Source organism: Pongo abelii, chromosome 3 (genome assembly GCF_028885655.2).
Source record: "Pongo abelii isolate AG06213 chromosome 3, NHGRI_mPonAbe1-v2.0_pri, whole genome shotgun sequence".
NCBI lineage: Eukaryota > Metazoa > Chordata > Mammalia > Primates > Hominidae > Pongo > Pongo abelii.
The window spans coordinates 195500113-195521350 of record NC_071988.2 but is presented as its reverse complement, the minus strand read 5'-3'; the positions used below and the strand labels follow the sequence as shown (position 1 = coordinate 195521350).

The 21238-nt window shown below is 38.6% G+C and overlaps 1 protein-coding gene across 2 annotated transcripts in view; it reads right to left on the bottom strand.

Annotated features, from left to right (window-relative positions):
- Nucleotides 1-21238, bottom strand: part of GALNT7 (polypeptide N-acetylgalactosaminyltransferase 7) — a 149328-nt gene that overhangs the window by 67716 nt on the left and 60374 nt on the right. For both annotated transcript variants that reach the window (XM_009240459.4, NM_001131156.2), the window contains 1 exon segment: nt 3614-4074. In XM_009240459.4, coding sequence (XP_009238734.1) covers nt 3614-4074 — 461 coding nt within the window.

Sequence of the window (21238 nt, the reverse complement as noted above, 5' to 3'; positions counted from 1 at the left end):
TAATTTTACTTAGAAAATTATGTTATACTCTACATTGAATTTTAAGTGTTCAAAAAGGAATGAAGTCTATCTCATTTTTTTTAAGTGGGAGAAAGAATCCAGTTTAAAAAATAATTTGGATTCAGTTTAAAAAAGTTTCTGGGATTTATTATATTTGGGCATTTTGAAATATTAAAAAATGACTTTTATCACTAGTATAGGATTTCAAAGAGAGGCTTAGGAGCATTTACTAAAATAGATTTGGGCCTTTTAATTTTATTGGAGACACAATATTTACAGAAATAATACACAAAAACATGCAATGTCCTATTTCTAGGCACTGCTCCAGTTGTGCCAGAGGAAAGAACACGGGACGCAACTGGCTATGCAAGGCATGGAAGAAGGAAAGAAAGGAGACAGGAACAAAACTGCGGGGTGCAAGGAGGACTCAGAGATGCGAGGTTCCCATGGAAATCAGTGTGTCTGAAATTTTCAAAGGAGATGAAGGCTTTAGCATCATGGAAGGTACTAGTAGAAGCAAGAGGATGTAGATAAGGCAATGTGTGACATTTATCTTTTCCAAAAAGCAACAGAGCCTATCAAAGCTAAACAGTAACTGAAAACATTCGAATGTTGACAAGGTAATGAAGAAAATACCATAGCAGTAAAAACAGCTAATAATACTCAGGTTTCTAACCAACAGGCTAATAAAAGACTTTTTGTAGTCAATTATGTCATTTAATTCTAATGCTAATCCTGAGAGATTGGTATGGTTAGATCCGTCTTAAGGTTTAGGTAACTGAGGGTTAGAGAGGACAAGTAACTGGTCAAAGATCTCACATCTAGTGATGGCATCAAGGTTTGAACCCTGGCTGATTTCATTCACACATTCATTCATTCTCGACAGATATTTACCAACTAGGTACTACTACTGAGTTCTTACTTGTCAGTTACTAGGCTTACAAATAGGCATAGTTCTTGCTCTTAGGAACTTATCTAATGAGAAAGACAGCCAATAAACAACTTAATAAACCAATATCTAATCATAAAATTTGATAAAATACCATGAACAAAATGGCTAAAGAGAAGTAATAGAGAATAAAATGGGGCCTTAGCAAATTAGACAGCATGGTTAGAGAAGTGCAAGTGAGGCCTAAAGGATGGCAAGGAGCCAGCCCGTCATGGGAAGAAAGGAACAAGCATTCATGGAGGAGGGAAGAACATATGCAGAAGACCTGAGACAGGCCAGCACAGCTGGACTATGTGGGCAAGAAGTATAGTAGCAAGAAGAGGTCTGCAAGGTGGGTAAGGGCCACAGCGTGGGGGATGCTGCACATTAGGAGTTTGGGTTTTAAGTGCAACGGGAAGGCACAGAATGGTTTTAGATTTGGGTTTCTAAAAGACCACACTGATTTCTGTCTGAATAATAGACAGTAAGAGGCAAGAGTAGAAATGGAAAGACCAGTAAGGAGACTTCTGCAGGATTCCAGGAGAGATGATGGTTGCATGGCCTCAGGTGGAGGCAGAGGAGAGGAAAGAAGCGGACCTCAAAACTGATCTGGGCTACATCTTGGTGGCAGAACCAAGGGGCCTTGCTAGTGGACTGGATGTGAGGGGTGAAGGGGAGGGAGGCACAGAGGATGTCTCTAAATCCTGTGCCGTGCTTTAAGCCTTGTACATCATTTAATTTTCTTATTTCTTATATTGAAAAGTTAGCTATATTTATATTGGTGTTTTAAGTGACATATTTTTAAATAAACAGTTTATGTGCTAAAATCTCTTGTTTCCACACTGTTAAGCTCACCCTCTGATTGTAACATCTGCACTGAGGTACGCTACTCAGAGAGAGATATATATACCTCAGGTGTGCAGCGATGGAAACGAAGGGGCTTTCGCACCAAATCACCTAGGGGTGACTCACAGTTTTGCCATTCTTCTGGGTAAATGCAAAGAAGTCACAACTCTGTCTGAGCCTCAGACTTCACACACACAGGTAAGAGCTCTCTCACAGTTTGGTTGTGAGAATTCAATAACTTATACTAAGTCCCAGCCTGCAGCAGAAAGTCAATAAATGTTAGACTCCCTTCCCTTCTCCCTCATTACAGTGATGAAATGCCACCAGTCATTTCTCAAAGCACCTCTGTAACAGAGATGAGGGATCTGACTGAGTGCTATACTGAAGATAACTGAGACACACTCTAGACGAGGGACTCAAGATCCTGTTAGGGATCCTAAAGGGTCCCCACATGGCAGCTCTAACTCTTTAACAACCATCTTTATCTCCTGACTAAGACTGCCAGATAAAACACAGAACACCGAGTTAAAATTGGATTTCCCTGAAATTTAAAAAAAAATTTTTAAATATGTCCCATGCAATATTTGGAACATATACTAAATTTTTTCACCATTTATCTGAAATTCAAATTTAATTGGGCATCTTGTATTTTTATTTGCTAAATCTGGCAGTGCTATCCATGACTAGGCAAGTCTCTACTGGGAATAAATTACTCTAAGGTTCTTCCTTCACAGCCCCGGGAGATGCTCTGACTCTTCTCTGTATAAGAGGTTGTATCACTCACCATCGCACTGCTGCACTTCCACTCCTACTTTCTTTGCACATTCACTGATCTCTTCTCACTTTTACCAGTAAATGTACAGGAATGCTCAAAGTCTATTGAATGGCATTACATTGGACACAGGATTTTACTTAGCGGTCATAAAGAATGCTGGTGAATAGGTGTGAGTGTGTGTGTGTACATGCATACGTGTATGTGAACAGGTATGGGAGTGTGAGCACCTGCTGTATTAACCTTTTAAAAATGAAGATTATGCTAACAATACATCATCAGGAATACATTTTGAGTGTTTTCTAGTAGCAGTGAATTAAATTTCCAACTACATTAATGAAAGCTATGTAGATCCTATAGTAGTAGAACCAGTTATTGAATAAACTGAAAGAGAAAAGCTTTGAGTTCATTCAATAATCACTATCCATCAAAAGTTAAGAGCTGAAAATCTTTCATTTAAAAATCATACTACATGAAAAGAATTGGAAATCTTAGGTCACAGTTTTATCTATCTGAGTGTTACTTTTGCATATAGTAAAGTGTTTCAATTCCCAGTTTCAGTACTGAGGAAAAAAATTAAAGGAAACATAAATCTAGTTAATTATGCGAGACACCCAGAACACTGTTACTGTTTGCTATTGTTCCACAATAAGATAAGGCACTTGCTCCAGAATGAAAATCAACAAATCAAGGAAGTTTTGCTATTAAAAAATTGTCACTTAAAACTAAACAACATATTTAATAGTGTAGTTGACTTACATCCTGGTGCAAGCTCATTTTCTCACTGTGGACTGGTAACAAAAAATTCATTGACCAGTGCCAGTCTGGGGACCATATTTTGAATAGCACTGACGTAGAGGGCCCCGGAATTTTATACAGCCCGCCTTCAATACAATAGCATAAATGGAGGGACTGCCTCCTTCTGACCATCATGCTGTTCAAAGATCCTCTTATTTCCTTGAAATAAAGGCATCAATAATTTCTCCATTCTAACAATCTAACTAAACCTAAAAACCTATGAAAACAACAGCTGCCCCATTTTTAGAAAGAAGAGGATGTGTGCTTACTCTTCTTGGCGTAAGTCATTGACGCTGCGGTCCAGTGAGATCATGTCACTTGCCACCATGTTAAATCCAAACTCTTTAATGCTGGCTTGAATTGCTTGTTTGAACTCTGGTCCCAAAACCAATGGCTTGGCTTTCTCTCCAGGGCCACCAACCACTCCAGGAGGCTCAGGTTCTTTGGGTTCAAAGTTACCGAGGATCCCTGGGCGAAGCACAGGATCACGGTAGGTGAATGTCTGAGGCTTAAATGTGAGATACTGCCTCTGCATGATATCTTTCTGGGAATCTCCTCCAGCATGGTGCTCTTGTTCATTTTTGGCCTTGTTTTTTCTTCTAATAGACTCTAAGTCCACTTCTACTCCTTCAACATGAGGCCATGGTACCACAGGTTTGAATCTGTCCTCCCCAGGAGCTAGTCCATTGCCGCCTCGGTTGGGCATGGGGTCATTGACATCTCTGTCTTCCTATACAAAAGGGAGGGGATATACAATGAGTACATGAAGGCAAAACACCACAGTAGAGCTCATGAGACCAATTTTCAGGTTTTAAAAAAGGCTGAGGCAACAATAAAACAGTTCGGAATATAAGCAGGCCATTAATCAGGACTTCCCATTGGAAGATATCTTTCAGGGTAGAGAGGAAATACCAAGAAATAGGCTATCTCCTCGCCTCACTATTTCAAAATTAATGACAGGATGCATTTTTACTTCTCCCTTTACAAATCTACCTCTCTATCAAAGACCTCTTAATAAAGCATATTTTTAAGGGTCAGAGCAAAGAAGTGCTAGAATCTTTGATTAAAACAGATGCTTAATAGGTCATGTTTGTACAGTATGTGGTTTTCCCAGTTGTCCCGTGTGTGATAAATATGACCTTCTGTCGGTAGCACAACCATATGGTGGCAGTGGTATTAGATGGATGTCACTCAGCAGGCTGGATCAGTGCCCCAAATGGCAGAGGAACAAGGCAGGGATGTGCAGAGTCCCAATTTGGTATTTTTTACTCACTGAGAGTTTATCTGAATTCAGAAGTATAAAAAAAGCTAATACCTGTCACTAAGTCAGCTTGGGCTTTTAAACCACTCCCCCATATCTAGTTTGCCCCATTCCAGAAGCGGCATGGGTCAAAACAGATTCTTTGTACAAGGATATTCATTCACAGTAAAGGGTGCCTCTCTTTTCTGTTTGGACCATCTTCATCACCTATGCAGATCTTCCAGTCAGATATCCTGAGTGCTTTTGCTTCTGAGGTATTATATGTTAAGTTTTTTCCTAAGCCAGTACCATTCTTTGCACAAGACACTGTTTCTCAACATTGGCATCACCTTGATGGCTTTAAAAAATGCCAATGTCTGTGTCTTACCCTCAGACATTGTGATTTAATTGGTCTAAGCATTTCGATTTTTAAAAGCACTCCTGGTGATTTTAATACACATCTGAGCCTGAGAATCACTGGCTTAATGGGAGGGCTGCTCGTTATAATTAGACAAGGGGATTATAGAGGACACAGCTGGTGAAGAGGCAAGGTGCACACAGAATAAATGCAAAATAGGCTGATGGGTCTGCCACTTCCCTCTACACTAAGACTGTGTGATTCCCCAACAGATTAGTCATAATATTAGCACCACCTGACCAAAATCTTTCTACAGGGTTAGAGCTACCTTGAAAAGTAAAGTTTACTAGTTTGCCTTAAAAAATACAAAAGTAAGTCTCTAAGTATGATGTTGATGTGTAGGCTGCTCTCTATTAGTAGTTTATTTAGAGGCAAAAACCTTTATAGAAAGTCAGTTATTTCAGATGTGAAGTTAGTAGTTAAGGGATCGCTAAGTCCTGACTTTCAAGAGTTCAAAAAGAAACTTTTTAAAATTTTGTATTTGTTTAGGTAACACAGGCATACAACACAAAATTCAAAACATCCAAAAGGGCATGCAGTGAAAAGCAAGCTTTCCTGCCTTTCCTTCTGCAGGGCTAATTACAGCTACCAACTTCTTGTGAATTTTTCTACAGATGTGATATGCATGTATAAACATACGTGTATATATAACAAGATAATTTTTTTTGAAGACGGGACATAGATTTTAACTAACTCATTAAAAAAGGAACTGTAAGATATTACAACTGGTTCAAAAATAAATCCAAAGGACAAACATAAACATCAAGAATATTGCAAAGAATTTACAAATAGATGCAAATCTGGTTCAATTGGTCACTCTGCATAGGGCAATAATCAATTGCATTCCACCAGAACTATTTCCATTTCAGTGGACAAGAGTCCTTTGCATCACTCTCAGTTTTCTGTAATTTCCAGGACTGTAAAATAGGAAAGGGTGAGATAAGCTGGTAAGTTGAGTTAGACAGTCATCTTTTGGGAGCATTTCAAAGTTTTTCACAAGTTCCCCCCTAAATAGAAAAGGCAACACAGCCTGATTGTATAAATGTGATGCCTTTCTTCAGGCATGTGTGGTACAGGGTTGAGAAAGCCTCTGGATCAGCCTTCTGATTGTCCCACCTCAGGGACTTAGCTTGAGCCTAATCTGTGAGCCCTACTAAGGGTCAGAGTAAGTGAGTAGAAGGCTGTTTTGCTGGAAATCATATTCAGGAAGATTCTCTTGGGAATTAACTAAGTAAAGTGTAAGGCACGCATGACTGTAAGAGAGGTAAGGGGTGATTCTGATGATGGAAAAAGTGTTCGTTTCTCCAATTTATCTCCTGGCTCCTTCCAAAATTATACTTACTTATGTTAGTGTTGTAGGTAAATTAATATAGAGATATCATAAAATGTTGTAACAAACTGGTTCCAAGTTGTTGATGCTGAAACAAGTATAACACAAAAAGGAGAAAGAAATTCTCCTCCACTTCAGTTTTTCCTATCACAGGCTCAAGTGAATTGGTAAACAGGGAGGTAAGGAAATGTTATTAAATATAGAAGAGTAGTTTGAACAGCTCATATGATGTCAGCATCCATAGCCATAGCATCTACTAAGTTACCTAATGTTCCATAGAGAAGAAATTGAATATTAGAAGAATATAGAATATGATAGTACATGAAATCAAATTGTGAAATACATGCTATAGTTTAGGTTGGCCTATGCTAATACCAAAATTGCAAATTTAAATATTTTTCAAATTCAACTATTTCAACGACAGAAATTTTAATGGATTAAAAATTCATGTTTATTTTCCTCCAAAAGTTTTTTTTTTTCTTAACTTAATGGTTCTTTGTCTAATCTTAAACTATTAGTGTTCTTTAGGGTTCTGTTATTAGTCTATTTGTCATTCCATCCTCATTCTGGGTTATTTCATTCTCTTCCAAGCTTAGTGACCAGTTTTATAGTGATCATTGCTACATCCATTTCCCCAGCCCATATCACCTTTCTGAACTCAAAACCTTATAGGCAACTGCTTCCTGAACATTTCTATTCATATCTCTCTAGTACCTAAATTTAACATACCAAAAACTGAAGCTATCATTCACCTCACATCACAAGCCTGTTTCACTGACTGTCTCCTTACTTCAGGGACTGAAACCATCATTCACTCAACTGATGAAATCCAAAACCTGTAATCATCCTCAACTTTTTATTCTCTTTTATCTACCCTTCTGACATCCAATTAATCATAAATTCCTGTCAATTCTATCACCTGTGTAGAGCCTCCATCTGGCCACTTCTTTCTATCATCCTCACTGCTACTGCCTTAATTCAGGCATCCTCACCTCTGAACAAGATTACAATAGGAATAATAGTGATGATGGTAAACACTGTGTCCTAAGTGCTTCAAATACATTAACTTATTCAATCCCATGAGTTAGGTACTATGATTGCCATGTCTATTTTATAGACAGGATATCTGACAGGGAAGTTACCTAAGATTAGAATCAGTATGTAGTAGAGTCAAAATTTCAATCCAAATAGTCTGGCTCAGGATCTATACTCTTAGCTACTATGACCTAGTGCTTCTCGGCCTGACACATACTTCCTACACAGCAGCCACAGGGACTTTTCTAAAATTCATACATCAACATGTTTCTTTCCCTGCTTACAATATTCCAGCAGTAGCCCACTGTCCTCTGGAGAATACACACTCCTCAAGGGGGTTGGCAAGGCTTTTCCGGTTCTAGACTGCATTTATGAAATGTCTCCAGCACTATCCATGAGAGAGGGGTCAGCTAACTTTTTCTTCAAAGGGTTAAGTAGTAAACATGTTTGGCTTTGCAGACCACAGGGTCCCTGTGGTAATTACTCAAGTCTGCCTCTGCAGTGTGGGAGCAGCCATAGACAATATGTAAATGAATGGGTATGGCTGTGTTCCAGTAACCATGTATTTACAGAGACAGGTGTTGGGCTGGATTTGGTCCCCTAATCCCTGCACTAGACTGTAAGTTCTGTGAAAGTGCAGAGGCTATGTCCATCGTACACACCACTGCATGCCCAATGCTTATCCTGGCACATAATTCCTCAATAAATACTCACTGAATAAATGAAAGAATCCTAAAATTTCTGCTTTGGTGGTAAGATAGACTCCGAAAAGAAAAGGGGAGATAAAGAATGGAAAATACAAAATGGGAGAGCAGGGCTTAGATCAGATAGACCCGTACTGGCAATACCTTATGAATTCACCAAGAACATAACTCTATATTCCCTACACGGCACTGTACTTTTAATAATGCTATATAATAGCACCAGAAAAATTGAATTTGCTCACTTCTCAAAGGCTGCATGTCATTAAATCTGAAGGCAAAACCAAATACAAGAATTGTCTGTCTAATCCCAAGTCAACTAAGAATAATTACATCAAATCTTAATTATATGATTCAAACAACGGCTATAAAGTGGTGTAATACTTTACTCCCCTGAGGAGGAAAGCTACATACTCCTCCTTTCTGAGAGTGAATGAGAATCAGTAGATGCCTCTGTGACTCACTGGTACTATGATAACTTCGTAAACACCAGCTGATCCACTCTACAGCCCAAACCAATGAATCACTGTTAAATAGAAATGGAAAAGAGGATGAGTAGATAATTTTCCAAGATCAGTATGTTCATAAAGGTAGAAATGGACTGAAAAATATAATCACTTATCACTGGATGGTAATATGGATTACCAGAAGTAAGGTCAGGCTAGTCACCATCCACCTTACAACTTACAAAGTATCCCTTCTTATCCCCAAATCCTGCTTATATGTAATATTTTTCCAAGATGGCCATGCCTTGGTAGAGATAATATAAATCCAAAGGGATTTAGAAAAATGGTCTTTAGAGCAAATGACAGTAACATAGGCTTGTTTGAATTTGAAATCACAGGTGAAGCCTAGAAAACTAAGCTTTTAATGATGAGCTTATGCAGTCACATGATCTCTTGAGAAATGACGACTTAGCTTTAGGAAAGGGCCACTGCTTGAACAACATGCACACTATTTGGTTATCATACTTCATGAGCCACAGAATTTAAAGGCATAACAAGCCAAACTTCATTCTGTGATTTTAACTCTCTTGATCAAACACATCTTTCATCAGAAAAATCGTATCAGCATCCTTTCTCTGGCTGCACTTACCTAAAAGGAGCAGAAGGAATGGACACAAAAAGCAGAGAGGGAGGTGGTAAAAATAAATAAGCTCCAGAAATTCAGAGGGAACAAGGCGTGCTAGTAGGCTGGGGCTCCCCAGACTCTCACCAACATGTGGCAGGATGTGGGTGGGAATGTGGAGTGCACCAGCCTCAGTACCCTTCTTTCTCTCTGCTTAGTTACAGCTGGATGGACTAGACATTTCCGGCTGACTGAAGACCTCCATGTCTTGCTCCTTTCAGAGCACTGAGCGATGACTGCATTGGGAGCTGTAGCCCTGCTGGGCATGGTCAAGGAATTTGTCTGCGGTTAATCAGGGCTTAAAATGGATAAGCCCAAGATTAAACAGAGACCTTACCAGTCCTTAAATATCTAGAATGTCATCCATACAGGAAAGGACCCATTTCCAAGTATATTTTAATATCCCTAAACCAGAAAGAGATTGAAGGCCACTTTCCAATGGCAATGCCTCTGTTAGCAACCAGGACAGAACTGAAAATGGATGAAGGGTGCTTTCAGGTAAGTTCATGGAAATATAAAAATTCTATATAAGCTCTAGCTGTGGCTTAAAGTATGACATTCTGGTAAGAATTATCTGCTCAAAGAAATAGACTCGCTTAGAGGAATTCCTATTCTTCTTTATCTTTTTTTTTTTTCCCTTTCTTTAAGTATCAGGCCAAGATACAAACCAAAGGGTAACAAAATAGAGAAAATAGTAGAGTTGACATCATAATGCTCCACTAAAAGAAATCAAAGTCAGCAACTCTAATACTGTATATTAAACTTAAGCAGGGTAACCAGGCTGAGTACTACACAGTAAACCAGTTCGTCCCAAACTTACTTTACGGATTGAAACACTGGGACTCTTGACAATGGAGTGATGCCTATTATGGAATAGCTAATAGTTATATCTTTTATTTTTATCTCAAGACTTCTAATACACTATGGCAACTGCAGTTACAAGTGGGTAAGTCTGTGAAGCAGTTTTAGCCATCTACTGGAAAGATTTTATCAGGTTTCTAAGGGGGCATTTTGAGCCAATTAAATGCCACCCCCCTTTAACCAAACAAGCAAAATATATAACACAGTATATAATACAGATCTATCCTGTACTATAATGAAGAATACTGAAATAAATGAGTATCTTCCTAGGCTGCAGGGATCCATGATTGTGCCACTGCACTCCAGCCTGCGGACCAGAGCATGACCCTGTTTCAAAAACAAAGGTATCTTCTTAAAAAGTTGTCTATATCACATTTTTGAACACCTAGTCATCTGAATAAAAGGAAGATTTCCATTATATAAGAGCCTCCCAATAAATCTCACAATTTTGCAACTTGTTAACCAATCTTAGGATTTTTATGCATTACCATTTGGAATTCTTAAAAGAAGTCCCCATCTGTATCAACACGATAATTGTCTAAAGATCTCTGCATTCTGTACAGTAATTGTGATCAACTACAGAATATCTAGATGAGGTAAGTTTTAAATCCTGGGCTCTTTTCCCCCAGTTTTAATGCAATTTCTCCTACATCATTAGTATAATTTCGTGATTTGCCTGACTTAACAGGAAAATTAAATGTACCAAAAACACTACATGCTCATCAGAAAAATACCAACTATTTCTTTTCTTTCTTTTTTAATAGAGATGGGGTCTTACTTTGTTGCCCAGGCTGGTCTTGAACTACTGGACTCAAGCGATCTTCCTACCTCGGCCTCCCAAAATGCTAGGATTACAGGGGATGAACTACTGTGCCTGGCTAATCAACTATTTTTTGTCAATCAACTCTTTGAGTTATTGAAGATAACCTCATATGAAGATTATCCAAAACCATCTACAGGTTCTGATGCCTGCTCCAAGCATCCAGTGCAATCCCCTCCCTTCTGGAGACTGAATTCCCTTCTTAAACAGAAGCAAAGCATGCACAGCCATCCCCCTGTTTCTAACACCCCACAGAGCTTCTTCCTCCAGGGGAAAGATGGGGAGCTGGATCTCAATGTGAAAAACTTTGAACCGTTCTAAGCATTTAAAACATTGAAGAAGCCAAACAAGGGTTAAACAGGTTTGTTCCCACCAGATTTATTTCAATTTAGTATATAAAAAACACTGACACATTAGTCCCATATGTTCTGTCTTTGGACAATAATTATGCACTGATGGTATCCCCAGTCTTGGTTTCGGCCAGGCACGGTGGCTCATGCCTATAATCTCAGCACTTTGGGAGGCCAAGGTGGGCAGATCACCTGAGGTCTGGAGTTCGAGACCAGCCTAACCAACATGGAGAAACCCCATCTCTACTAAAAATACAAAAATTAGCCAGGCGTGGTGACGCATGCCTGTAATCCCAGCTACTCGGGAGGCCTAGGCAGGAGAATCTCTTGAACTTGGAAGGCGGAGGTTGCAGTGAGCTGAGATTGCGCCATTGCACTCCAGCCTGGGCACAAGAGCGAAACTCCGTCTCAAAAAAAAAAAAAAAAAAATTAGCCAGTGTCCAATTTCCATCGCCATCTCTATTTCAAGTAGATACATTAGTAAGTATTTGACATTTAATCTCAGATCATTAGACACTGTGAGTGAATATACTTTCTGGTGGGGAGGCACCTCTTCACTCAGGCTTTAGGAAAACTGCCCTTCAACTGACAAGAAATATTACCTTTATTTTACCAGAACCCAATCTTAATGGACAAGTATAACTTTCTTTAGATGATATACATTTATTTAAAGTGTTTCCGAGATAAGAGGCTATATTAAGAAGAAAAACTTCAGAAATATAAAATCTTCTAAGTCACAAGTTTGATCTTTTGGAACTCTAGATTATTCCAGTGATTAGGTATAGTTTAAAAGTGGTCTTGGTAGTGATATTAGTAAATATGGGTAACAAATCCATTATATTTACTCAGAAGTATACAGTACAATTTTCAACAAAATTTAGTTCATCCAAACTGAAGTAGGTGATCAAATTTACTAAAGTTATGCTAAATTTACTTTTAAAGAACCATAACAATGCACTGCATATTTTAAAGGCATCAGGGTAAATTACAAAATAAAAACTTTCGATTCTCAACATATAAGTTAAAATTATTACTGGAAAAAGGGAGATTTCATACAAAACCCTTCTTTGTGTTAACACTGTAATGTCTAATGTTCTATTTTGTAAATGTGAACTTACCATTAACTACACAATAGCTCAAACCAGCACATTTAAACTCAGGAACCAGCTCCTGGGAAACTCTGCCCTCCTCCCACGGTCCTGGGTCCTGTTTTGTTTGTTTGTTTTGTTTTGTTTACACAGATGCACTTTCTGCTTTCGTACCTGTGAATATTTCTAACATTGCACTTCTGTATTGCCTTAGTATCTGTTTGTATGTTTCTCCCCAGTCAGACTGAGGGCTCTTTGAGGACAGATACTGTGTATTATTTATCTGTGTGTCCCGAGTACCTAGTAGACAGCAGGTACTCAGTGCATGTTTGCTCATGGATGAGTAAATGGAGAACATCCAGCTGTGGCTCATCTATTATCCTGCTGGAAGATAAACTGATTTTGGGTCTATTATCTTATGCCACTGCTTGGCTTGGTTTAAGCTAGCATTTTGGGAATCCAAATGAGATAAGTGAAAACATTATTTCCCTACAAATCTAAAATTTGAATAATCCTTTTTTTAGTTTCTTCTCTTCCTCAGATTTGGATAAATCATGTTGGCACTTCATGGAAAATGAGTACTTTATTTAAACATGAAAAAGTAAATCTGCTGATGTTAGTCTTAGTTCTCTTGGCGAATTTGTCTTGCAAACAGTTCCCTGCTAAATCAGGTCAGAAAAACATGAGTTAATACTCAAGTGGGAATAAATTTTAAAAACAACCAAGTAATTAAAGGACCAAAATACAGGTTAATTTTTGCAACAGAAAAATAAACAACAAATTGATTATTGTCTTACAGAAAAACTTTTATTCTTAAGACTGTTTATTTGGAGCAGATCAAAGTTATCATCATAGACAACTAATTAAGAAGTCTATGTAACACAAGAAATTTGAAAATATTTATGAAATCTACGTAAGTTCTATCTTTCAGAGAACTTATAAAAATTCATGCTTTGGTTCATAAACTGAATCATAAATATGCATTACAGGTTTAAAAAAATATTTTTTATTGTGAATATTTAACATTAACTCCTTAGCTGATTTGAACTGAACTTGAAAAAAATCACACATAAATATTAAACAGTCAATACATCGTTTTGTAGTATATTTCAAAAGGTGATAAAATTGCATTTGTCAAAGTTTATGCCATCATTTCAGTGGTAAGAGCACGTATGCCAAGATAGGCCTATAAATACAAGGCATACGAATGCCACTGAAAAGCCCATCTCCCATAGGTAGTAAAAGGCTGATAATTATACCTTTTAGAAATAATAAAAGGATCTAGTAGATTTTAACTCTTCATGTTTAGGAGCTAAGCAATTCCTGAATTTTAAAAAGAAAGCTCCTAAGTAGCATTTTTATTCTAAAGATGAGATATCATAAATTACACAAAATATTTTAATAAAAGTCAATATTTTACAAGAAATATCTTACCACATTATTCCTACAAAATGATCTGTCTAAAAATAAGAAAGGTACTGGGAAAGTGAAGAGAAAAAAAAAATGAAAGCAAAGTAATGAAAGAAAGATTGTAAAATAAAATCTCTGAGAAATTTTACACATATGAATAATTTATGTACGCATATATATTATGTATGCACATGGAGAGAGGAAATATACATTTAAAAACCAAATGGCTTAGTAGGATAATAAGAAATTAACCCTGATAACAGACCCTTCAAAAGAACAACCACAGCATTTCATCAGGTGGAGAAAGGGGAACGGCTTAAAAGCTGAACTGATTGAAAATGAGGTCACATCTGCTCCTCTTCTGCCCACTCACATCATGTTTTGGAATGAACTTTCAGCTTGTGCCAATCAACCCTACTTTAGTACCTAGAAGAGCTAAGACTCTCTCTTTTCTCGATCCTCTTTAAAATATTTTAAAATAGCATTCCGAATATCAATCCCTGGAGACCACACTGTTAACACTTTTTTTTTTTTTTTTTAATCCAGGGAAGTACTTATTTAGGCCCATCCTTTGATTCTTGTTTCCAATAAAAGTGCATTTTATAATCTAATACTAGCCAAAGCCAAGCAAACAGTTTAATTCTTAATCCTCCTTCACATCTGGCAAACCCAGTGAAACCATATAATGATTTCCAAACCTCCCTAAAAACCTTATAGGAAATTAAAGTCACCAACAGAAAATAATTCTTATGACACTAAGAAAAACATTTTACTGACTGAGAGCAGAATGAGGTCAAATGCGGCATTTGTGTTGGGAGAGAATGTTTTGTTATACCCTTTTGAAAGGCAAAAAAGCAATGTCCTATTATCCCTCTAGGGGAGAAACTCGAGAATGAATATAGCACTGCCACATGAAATGTTACTACTTTGTGCAGCTGGAAATGCATAAAACGGCTCTTCCTCCACTGCATCCCCGCTTTGCCCTGAAGCATGGCTTACATAACAGCTCATTAAAAAAGTATTGCAATGTGTGGCTTTACAACACATACATTATGATTGGTATATGATAACCTTCTCTTGGAAATCTGAAAAAATAACCACCCCAGGGAAAAAAATACCTCAAAGCTTTCAGGGCAGATGTATCATTTTAAAGCCTGGAACAACATTTTATTACCATGTCATGACTAGACATCCATTTTAGGAGGGTGTAACAATGTAACAGAATTATGTGAGACAGAAAAATACAGTCAGAGTAGATCAAGGTTATTTATGTAATAAACTTTTTGACATTTTACTTTTTTACTATCAAGAGGTCTGTTCTCAAGAGGAAATGCTTTTTCAGTGATACTCTGGTTTATCATGAGTGTTATTTGTCATTCAGGTTACTATTTATACGCATCATTAAAAGATAAAAGAACTGTCCTTTTAGTTATCTGAATATTTATTACAGGTCTACTATATGCCAGGTACTCTATATAAAAGTGCCATGTTATAGAAAAAGGCCTTGCCTCTAAGGGAGTCACAGACTGGAGGAAGGGAATGCCTGAGCAGGCCTAAGTGACCTGATCTGCATTTTGAAAATAGTAGAGGCTCCCCAGGACACAGGCGGTGGGGATGCAAGGTGGGGCAAGAGGAAAAGGCACAAAATCATAAAAACATGGAGTGGTCAGAGAACGCCAAATCATTTGCTATAACAGAAGGCCAGGAGATGAAACTTGAGATACCGGCAAGTTCCTCAGAGGGCCTCTTAAGAACTGCTGAGAGGTTCAGACTTTATCCTCTTACATGGGAGCCATGAGATCAAAGCTGAATTTTGGAATGAGTACACGGATAGAGCAAATGAGTGGGAAGAGAAGCCAAGATGTTGTCAGAGAGATAAGAAAAAACTTAAAAATAAAATACTACAGAAGGCAAAGTGGGAGAGAATTTCAAGACCAGAGTGGTCAACAGGGCTAAAAACTGCAGTCATGATGTTGAAGTAACAAGAATGACAAAGTCTGAAGGTACAGGCCACGGAAGTATGGTAATGGCAGTGCTGCAGTGGGGCTCGCTCCCAGCTCTCTGATAGACAACAGTGGAGGCCCCAGGAGCATGGAACTAGAAAGGCCTCCGGACTCCTCACAGTTCTCTCCTACCCAGCTAGGGGATGGATCTGTTATACTGCTTTCTACCTTCTACAGCACACAAAGCATTTTTGTGATCCCCTTGTTGCTGTGCCCTAGACATTCCTTTCAAATGCCTAACTGATGGTTTCACAAATACGTACTGAGTATCTACTGTGTACCAGGTTACAGAGATACAAAGGTAAGCAAATACATCCCTGCTTTTGTGGCTCTTTCTGTCCAGTGGGGCAGACAGATAAACAAATAATCATATAAACATGGTGCTGTAAGAAGCTTCAAGGAGAATTGATCCAATTTAGGAAGTTAGAAAAGGCTTTCTTGTGGCTGGGCGCGGTGGCTCACGCCTGTAATCCCAGCACTTTGGGAGGCCGAGGCAGACGGATCACGAGGTCAGGAGATCGAGACCATTCTGGCTAACACGGTGAAACTCCGTCTCTACTGAAAATATAAAAATTAGCCGGGCGTGGTGGCAGGCGCCTGTAGTCCCAGCTGAGGCAGGAGAATGGTGTGAACCCGGGAGGTGGAGCATGCAGTGAGCAGAGATCATGCCACTGCACTCCAGCCTGGGCAACAGAGCAAGACTCCGTGTCAAAAAAAATAAATAAAGTAAAATAAAAGGCTTTCTTGAGAATGAGTATATCACTGAGCAAAGATCTGAAAGAAGAGAAATTAGTTAGGTAAAGAGAGGAGGGAAGAGTATCCCAGGAAGAGAACGTGTTGTGCAAAGTGCCTGTAGCAGGAAGGCCTATGCCAAGCAAGAAGGACTAGATATGGCTGGAGTACAGAGTGAGGCATGCCTGGGGCAAGGTGAGGCTGAAGATTAGGTAGTAGCTAGATCAAGCCAGGCCTGATGTCCATGGTAATGCATCTGGACCTCATCTGAGAGCAGTAAAAAGCAAGTTAATAGCTTTAATGTACCTTGGAAGGGACAGAAGCATTTTGAAAACAATCCCCTGGCTAAGTAGTCAGAGAACAGACCTGGAAACAGGCCAGAGTGACTGAGGATAGATTCCAGAACAGACAGCAGTAGTCTGGATGAGAATCTTGGTGGTGGAAGAAAAAAAGTGGAAAGTGGACAGATTCAAGGGTTAATTAGTGGCTTAGTCCATTTGTATTGCTATAAAGAAATACCAGAAGCTGCATAATTTATAAAGAAAAGAGGTTTATTTGGCTCAGAGTTCTGCAGGCTGTGTAAGAAAGCATGGTACCAGCATCTCCTTCTAATAGGGCCTCAGGCTGCTTCCATGCATGGCAGTAGGGAAGGGGAGCAGGTGTGTGCAGAGATCACATGGCGAGACAGGGAGCAAGAGACAGAGAGGAGGTGCCAGTTTTTTTTGTTTTGTTTTGTTTTGTTTTATAACCAGTGCTTTTGGTAACTAACGGAATGAGAACTCACTTATTACAGTGAAGATGGCAATAAAACAATACATGAGGGATCTGCCTCCATGACCCAATCAATTCCCATTAGGCCTCACCTCCAAAATTGGGACTCAAATTACAACATGAAGTTTGAGGGGACAGACATCCAAATTATAGCAATTAGGAAGTAAAATGAGCAAATGTTTACTTTTGCTATCCAATCATGATGGATTGCATATGTGTGATGAAGGAGAGGGAGGTATGAAGAATGACTTTAAGATTTGTAACTTATACAACTGGATACTATTCACTGAGAGAGGAAACACTGAAATAGACCAGAATTGAAGTTGATGAGTTCCCTTTTAGATATGCTGATTTGAAGTGCTTCTGAAACACTCAAGAGGAGATGGAAACATAGAATTTATAGCTCAGTGAAGAGGTCTGGACTGGAGAATATAATTTGGCAGAAATCTTCATGCAGATAATAACTGACTCAAGAGCCAATAAGACGAATGATGGAGAGATCATAAAGTGAGAAAAGGAGAGGACCTTGGATCCCGCCTCGAGGAATCCACCCCTTACTTGATTGATGGAAGAGGGTGAGACCATAGAAGAGACAGATGACTAGCCCAATATGTGGAAAGAAAACCAAAAACCAAAACTGTGTTCAAGACACAGGGCACGGTGAACTATGTCAAGAAGCCAAGCAAGATGAGGATTCCATTTGGTAACGTGAAGTTTAAGCTGACTGATAACTTTAGTGACAGCTGTTTTGGTAGGGTAATAGTGTCAAGAGCCCAACTGGAGTGAGTGGAAGTGTGGAGTTGGGAGATGTGGAAACAATACAAACAAGAATAGACAACATTTTTTGAAAAATTTGATTTGCCTGTTAAGGGATGAATAGAGATGAAGAGGCAGCTAGAAGAAATATGAAGTGGAATGAGAAAATTGTTTGTTTTTAATAGGAAAAGCTTGAAGGTTTTTAAAAGCAAAGGCAAGGGTGAGACATTAAAAAGCATGTGAGAGAAGGGGTAATCAAGTGTAGAAAGTTCTTGAGAATGAAGAAGGGATAGGAGCCAAAGAAGTCATGGGGACTGGCCTGGTTGGGAGGCGGACACCCACTCTGATGTAATAGGAAAGATAGAATTGGTGAAGATACTGGCATTGTTCTCTTCTTTGGGATCCAAATCCTCAACCACTGCAGTCTGAATTAATCCAACAGTGTCTCCCATTTAACCTATTCTATATGTTGCATTTAGACTTAGCTCTGTTAAACACTGCAGATATATGAAAAAATACTCAACATCACTAATCATCAGGGAAATGCAAATCAAAACCACAATGAAGTATCATCTCATCTGAGTCAGAATGGTTATTATCAAAAAGACAAAAAATAACAATGCTGGCAAACACGCAGAGTAAGGGAACTCTCATACACTGTTGGTGAGAATGTAAGTTACAACAGCCATTATGGAAAACAGTATGGAGGTTTCTCAAAAACCTAAAAATAGAACTACCATACAACCCACCCATCCCACTACTGGGTATTTATCCAAAGGAAAGGAAATTAGTATATCAAAGGATACCTGCACTGTCAGGTTGACTGAAGCACTATTCACAATAGCCAAGATATGGAATCAACCTAAGTGTCCATCAGTGGATGAATGGATAAAGAAAATGTGGTATGTATACACACAATGGAGTACTATTCAGCCACAGAAAGAAATCCTGTCATTTGCAGCAACATGGATGGAAGTGAAAGTCATTATGCTATGTGAAATAAGCCAGGCACAGAAAGACAAATACCACGTGTTCTCACTCATACGTGAGAGCTAAAAAAGTAGATCTCACCGAGGTAGAGTAGAATGATGGTTAACAGTGGCTGGGAAGGGGAAAGGGGTAAAGAGAGATTGGTTAATGGGTACAAACATACACTTAGATAGAAGGAATAAGTTCTAGTGTTCAGTACCACAGTAGGGTGACCATAGGGAACAACAATTTATTGTACATTTCAAAATAGCTAGAAGAAAAGATCTGAGGCGTTCCCAAAACAAAGAAAAGGAATGTTACAAGCTCACACCTGTAATCCCAGCACTTTGGGAGGCTGAGGCAGGAGGATCTCTTGAGGGTAGGAGTTTGAGACCAGCCTCGGCAGCATAGAGAGACCCCCATCTTTACAAAAAAATTTTTTAAATCAGCAGGGCATGGTGGTGTGTGTCTGTAGTCCCAGTTACTTGGAAGGCTGAGGTGGGAGGATTGCTTGAGGCCAGGAGTTCGAGACTGCAGTGAACTATGATCGTGCCACTGCCCTCTAGCCCAGGCAATAGAGCAAGACTCTGTCTCTAAAAAAAAAAAAAAGTTCAAGGTAACAGATATCCTAATTACCCTGATTTGATCATCACACACCGTATGCATGTGTCAAAATATCCCATGCACTCCATAAATATGTACAATTCATATGTATCAATCAAAAATTTATAAAAACCACTGCTTTCTAGTATATGTCAGGGATTTTTTTTTTAAGAGACTGAAAGGCTCCCTAACCAGGCTCAAACTCTTTGCCTGGCTTCAGTGTTACCCACTATGTACTCACTCAAGGTGTCCCTGTACTCATTAGTCAGTCATGTCCCTTCAGGAGATGATTTTAAAAAATTATTTTCAGTCCTGCCTCTAGGGTTTGCTCACTTACCAGCCTTAGCCTACAGCACTGCCCTGCTTTCCTCCTCTCTTCCTTCTAAGTTCAGTTCCAATTCCATTTATAAAGACTCAGCCCCCACCATCTGCTCTAGTTCCAGTGATATTTTTCCCTCTTACGAATTTCTACTCAATATTTTTATAATTCTCTAACTGTCCTATATGTTAGTTTTTCTTCCCCAACCAGACTAAAAAGCTCTAATTGAGGAGAGTCTTATTCTTTTGATCCTTTTGCACAGGAAGAACTTCTATTATGTGTCTTCGTTTCTCCTAAATTCTGTGCCATTTCTAGTTCCCTTATTTCTACTCCCATATACAAAATAATAACAGTTATTCAAGAGGAAACATGTTTCCTGGCCTCCATATATTAAAAGGAGGGTCTGCCTTATGTTTTTTAGATGGATTTTTGGGGCAACAGCAGTGCAATTTTTGATTTTAAAAAATAAAACTACTAGACACTGTTAAGTATGTTACATACTCCAATCCTCACAACTATCCAGTGAGACAGGACCTGTAATTTTACTCTCACATTTTATGGTTGAGGAAGCCAAAGATTAGAGAGGAGATTATACATCATTAAGTCACACAATCAGTAAGCCACTGATCTAGGTTTGAACCCTGGCCTGTGACTCCTGATCCTGTGCTGGTGGCTACAATGCTAAACAACTTCAAGAAGACTGCTTGATAATGACTTCTACTTTGTAGAAACCCAGAAATTTACAAAAACAATGAACTTGAGGGGCCTTTAAAACATGCGATGAATATATACTTTAATGTCTCTTTATTCTGCTTTTTAAAATCATGTTATAAGGCTATCTTTGGCAACCAGTTACACCAAAGAAGCCAATTCTGACACTGCACAATGAGATCTGCCTGTCAAACGTGTTTTGTTCCTTCAATGTGTTAGGTCATGATTTCCCCTGACAGCTTGTGAAATAAAGAGAAAAACATTTTGAAAAATTTGATACAAAGAATTAAATCAGTCTGTCCCATAAGTAAGGACTAAAGTGCTTTTCATCCTATGTTAAGCAGACTGTTCCAACTGAGGTACTACTGTGAATTTTTAGATGTTCAAACTATCGCTCATGAATACTCTTGCCTTTTTGTGACCAAAAGTAGTGCTGTGGCTATGGAGGAAAACTAAATTATTCACAATTGAGCCCATTCCTATAGCTTTGCTGATATTCTACTCTAACCAAAAATTTATCAAATGCCTGGTTCCATAAAAACAGCAGAAGATAATTACACTATCACAGAAGAATTTACTATATTTCCCAGGACATGCTAACTATATTATATATAAGACCAGAGTTCCATTTTTTTCCCTCCCATAATGT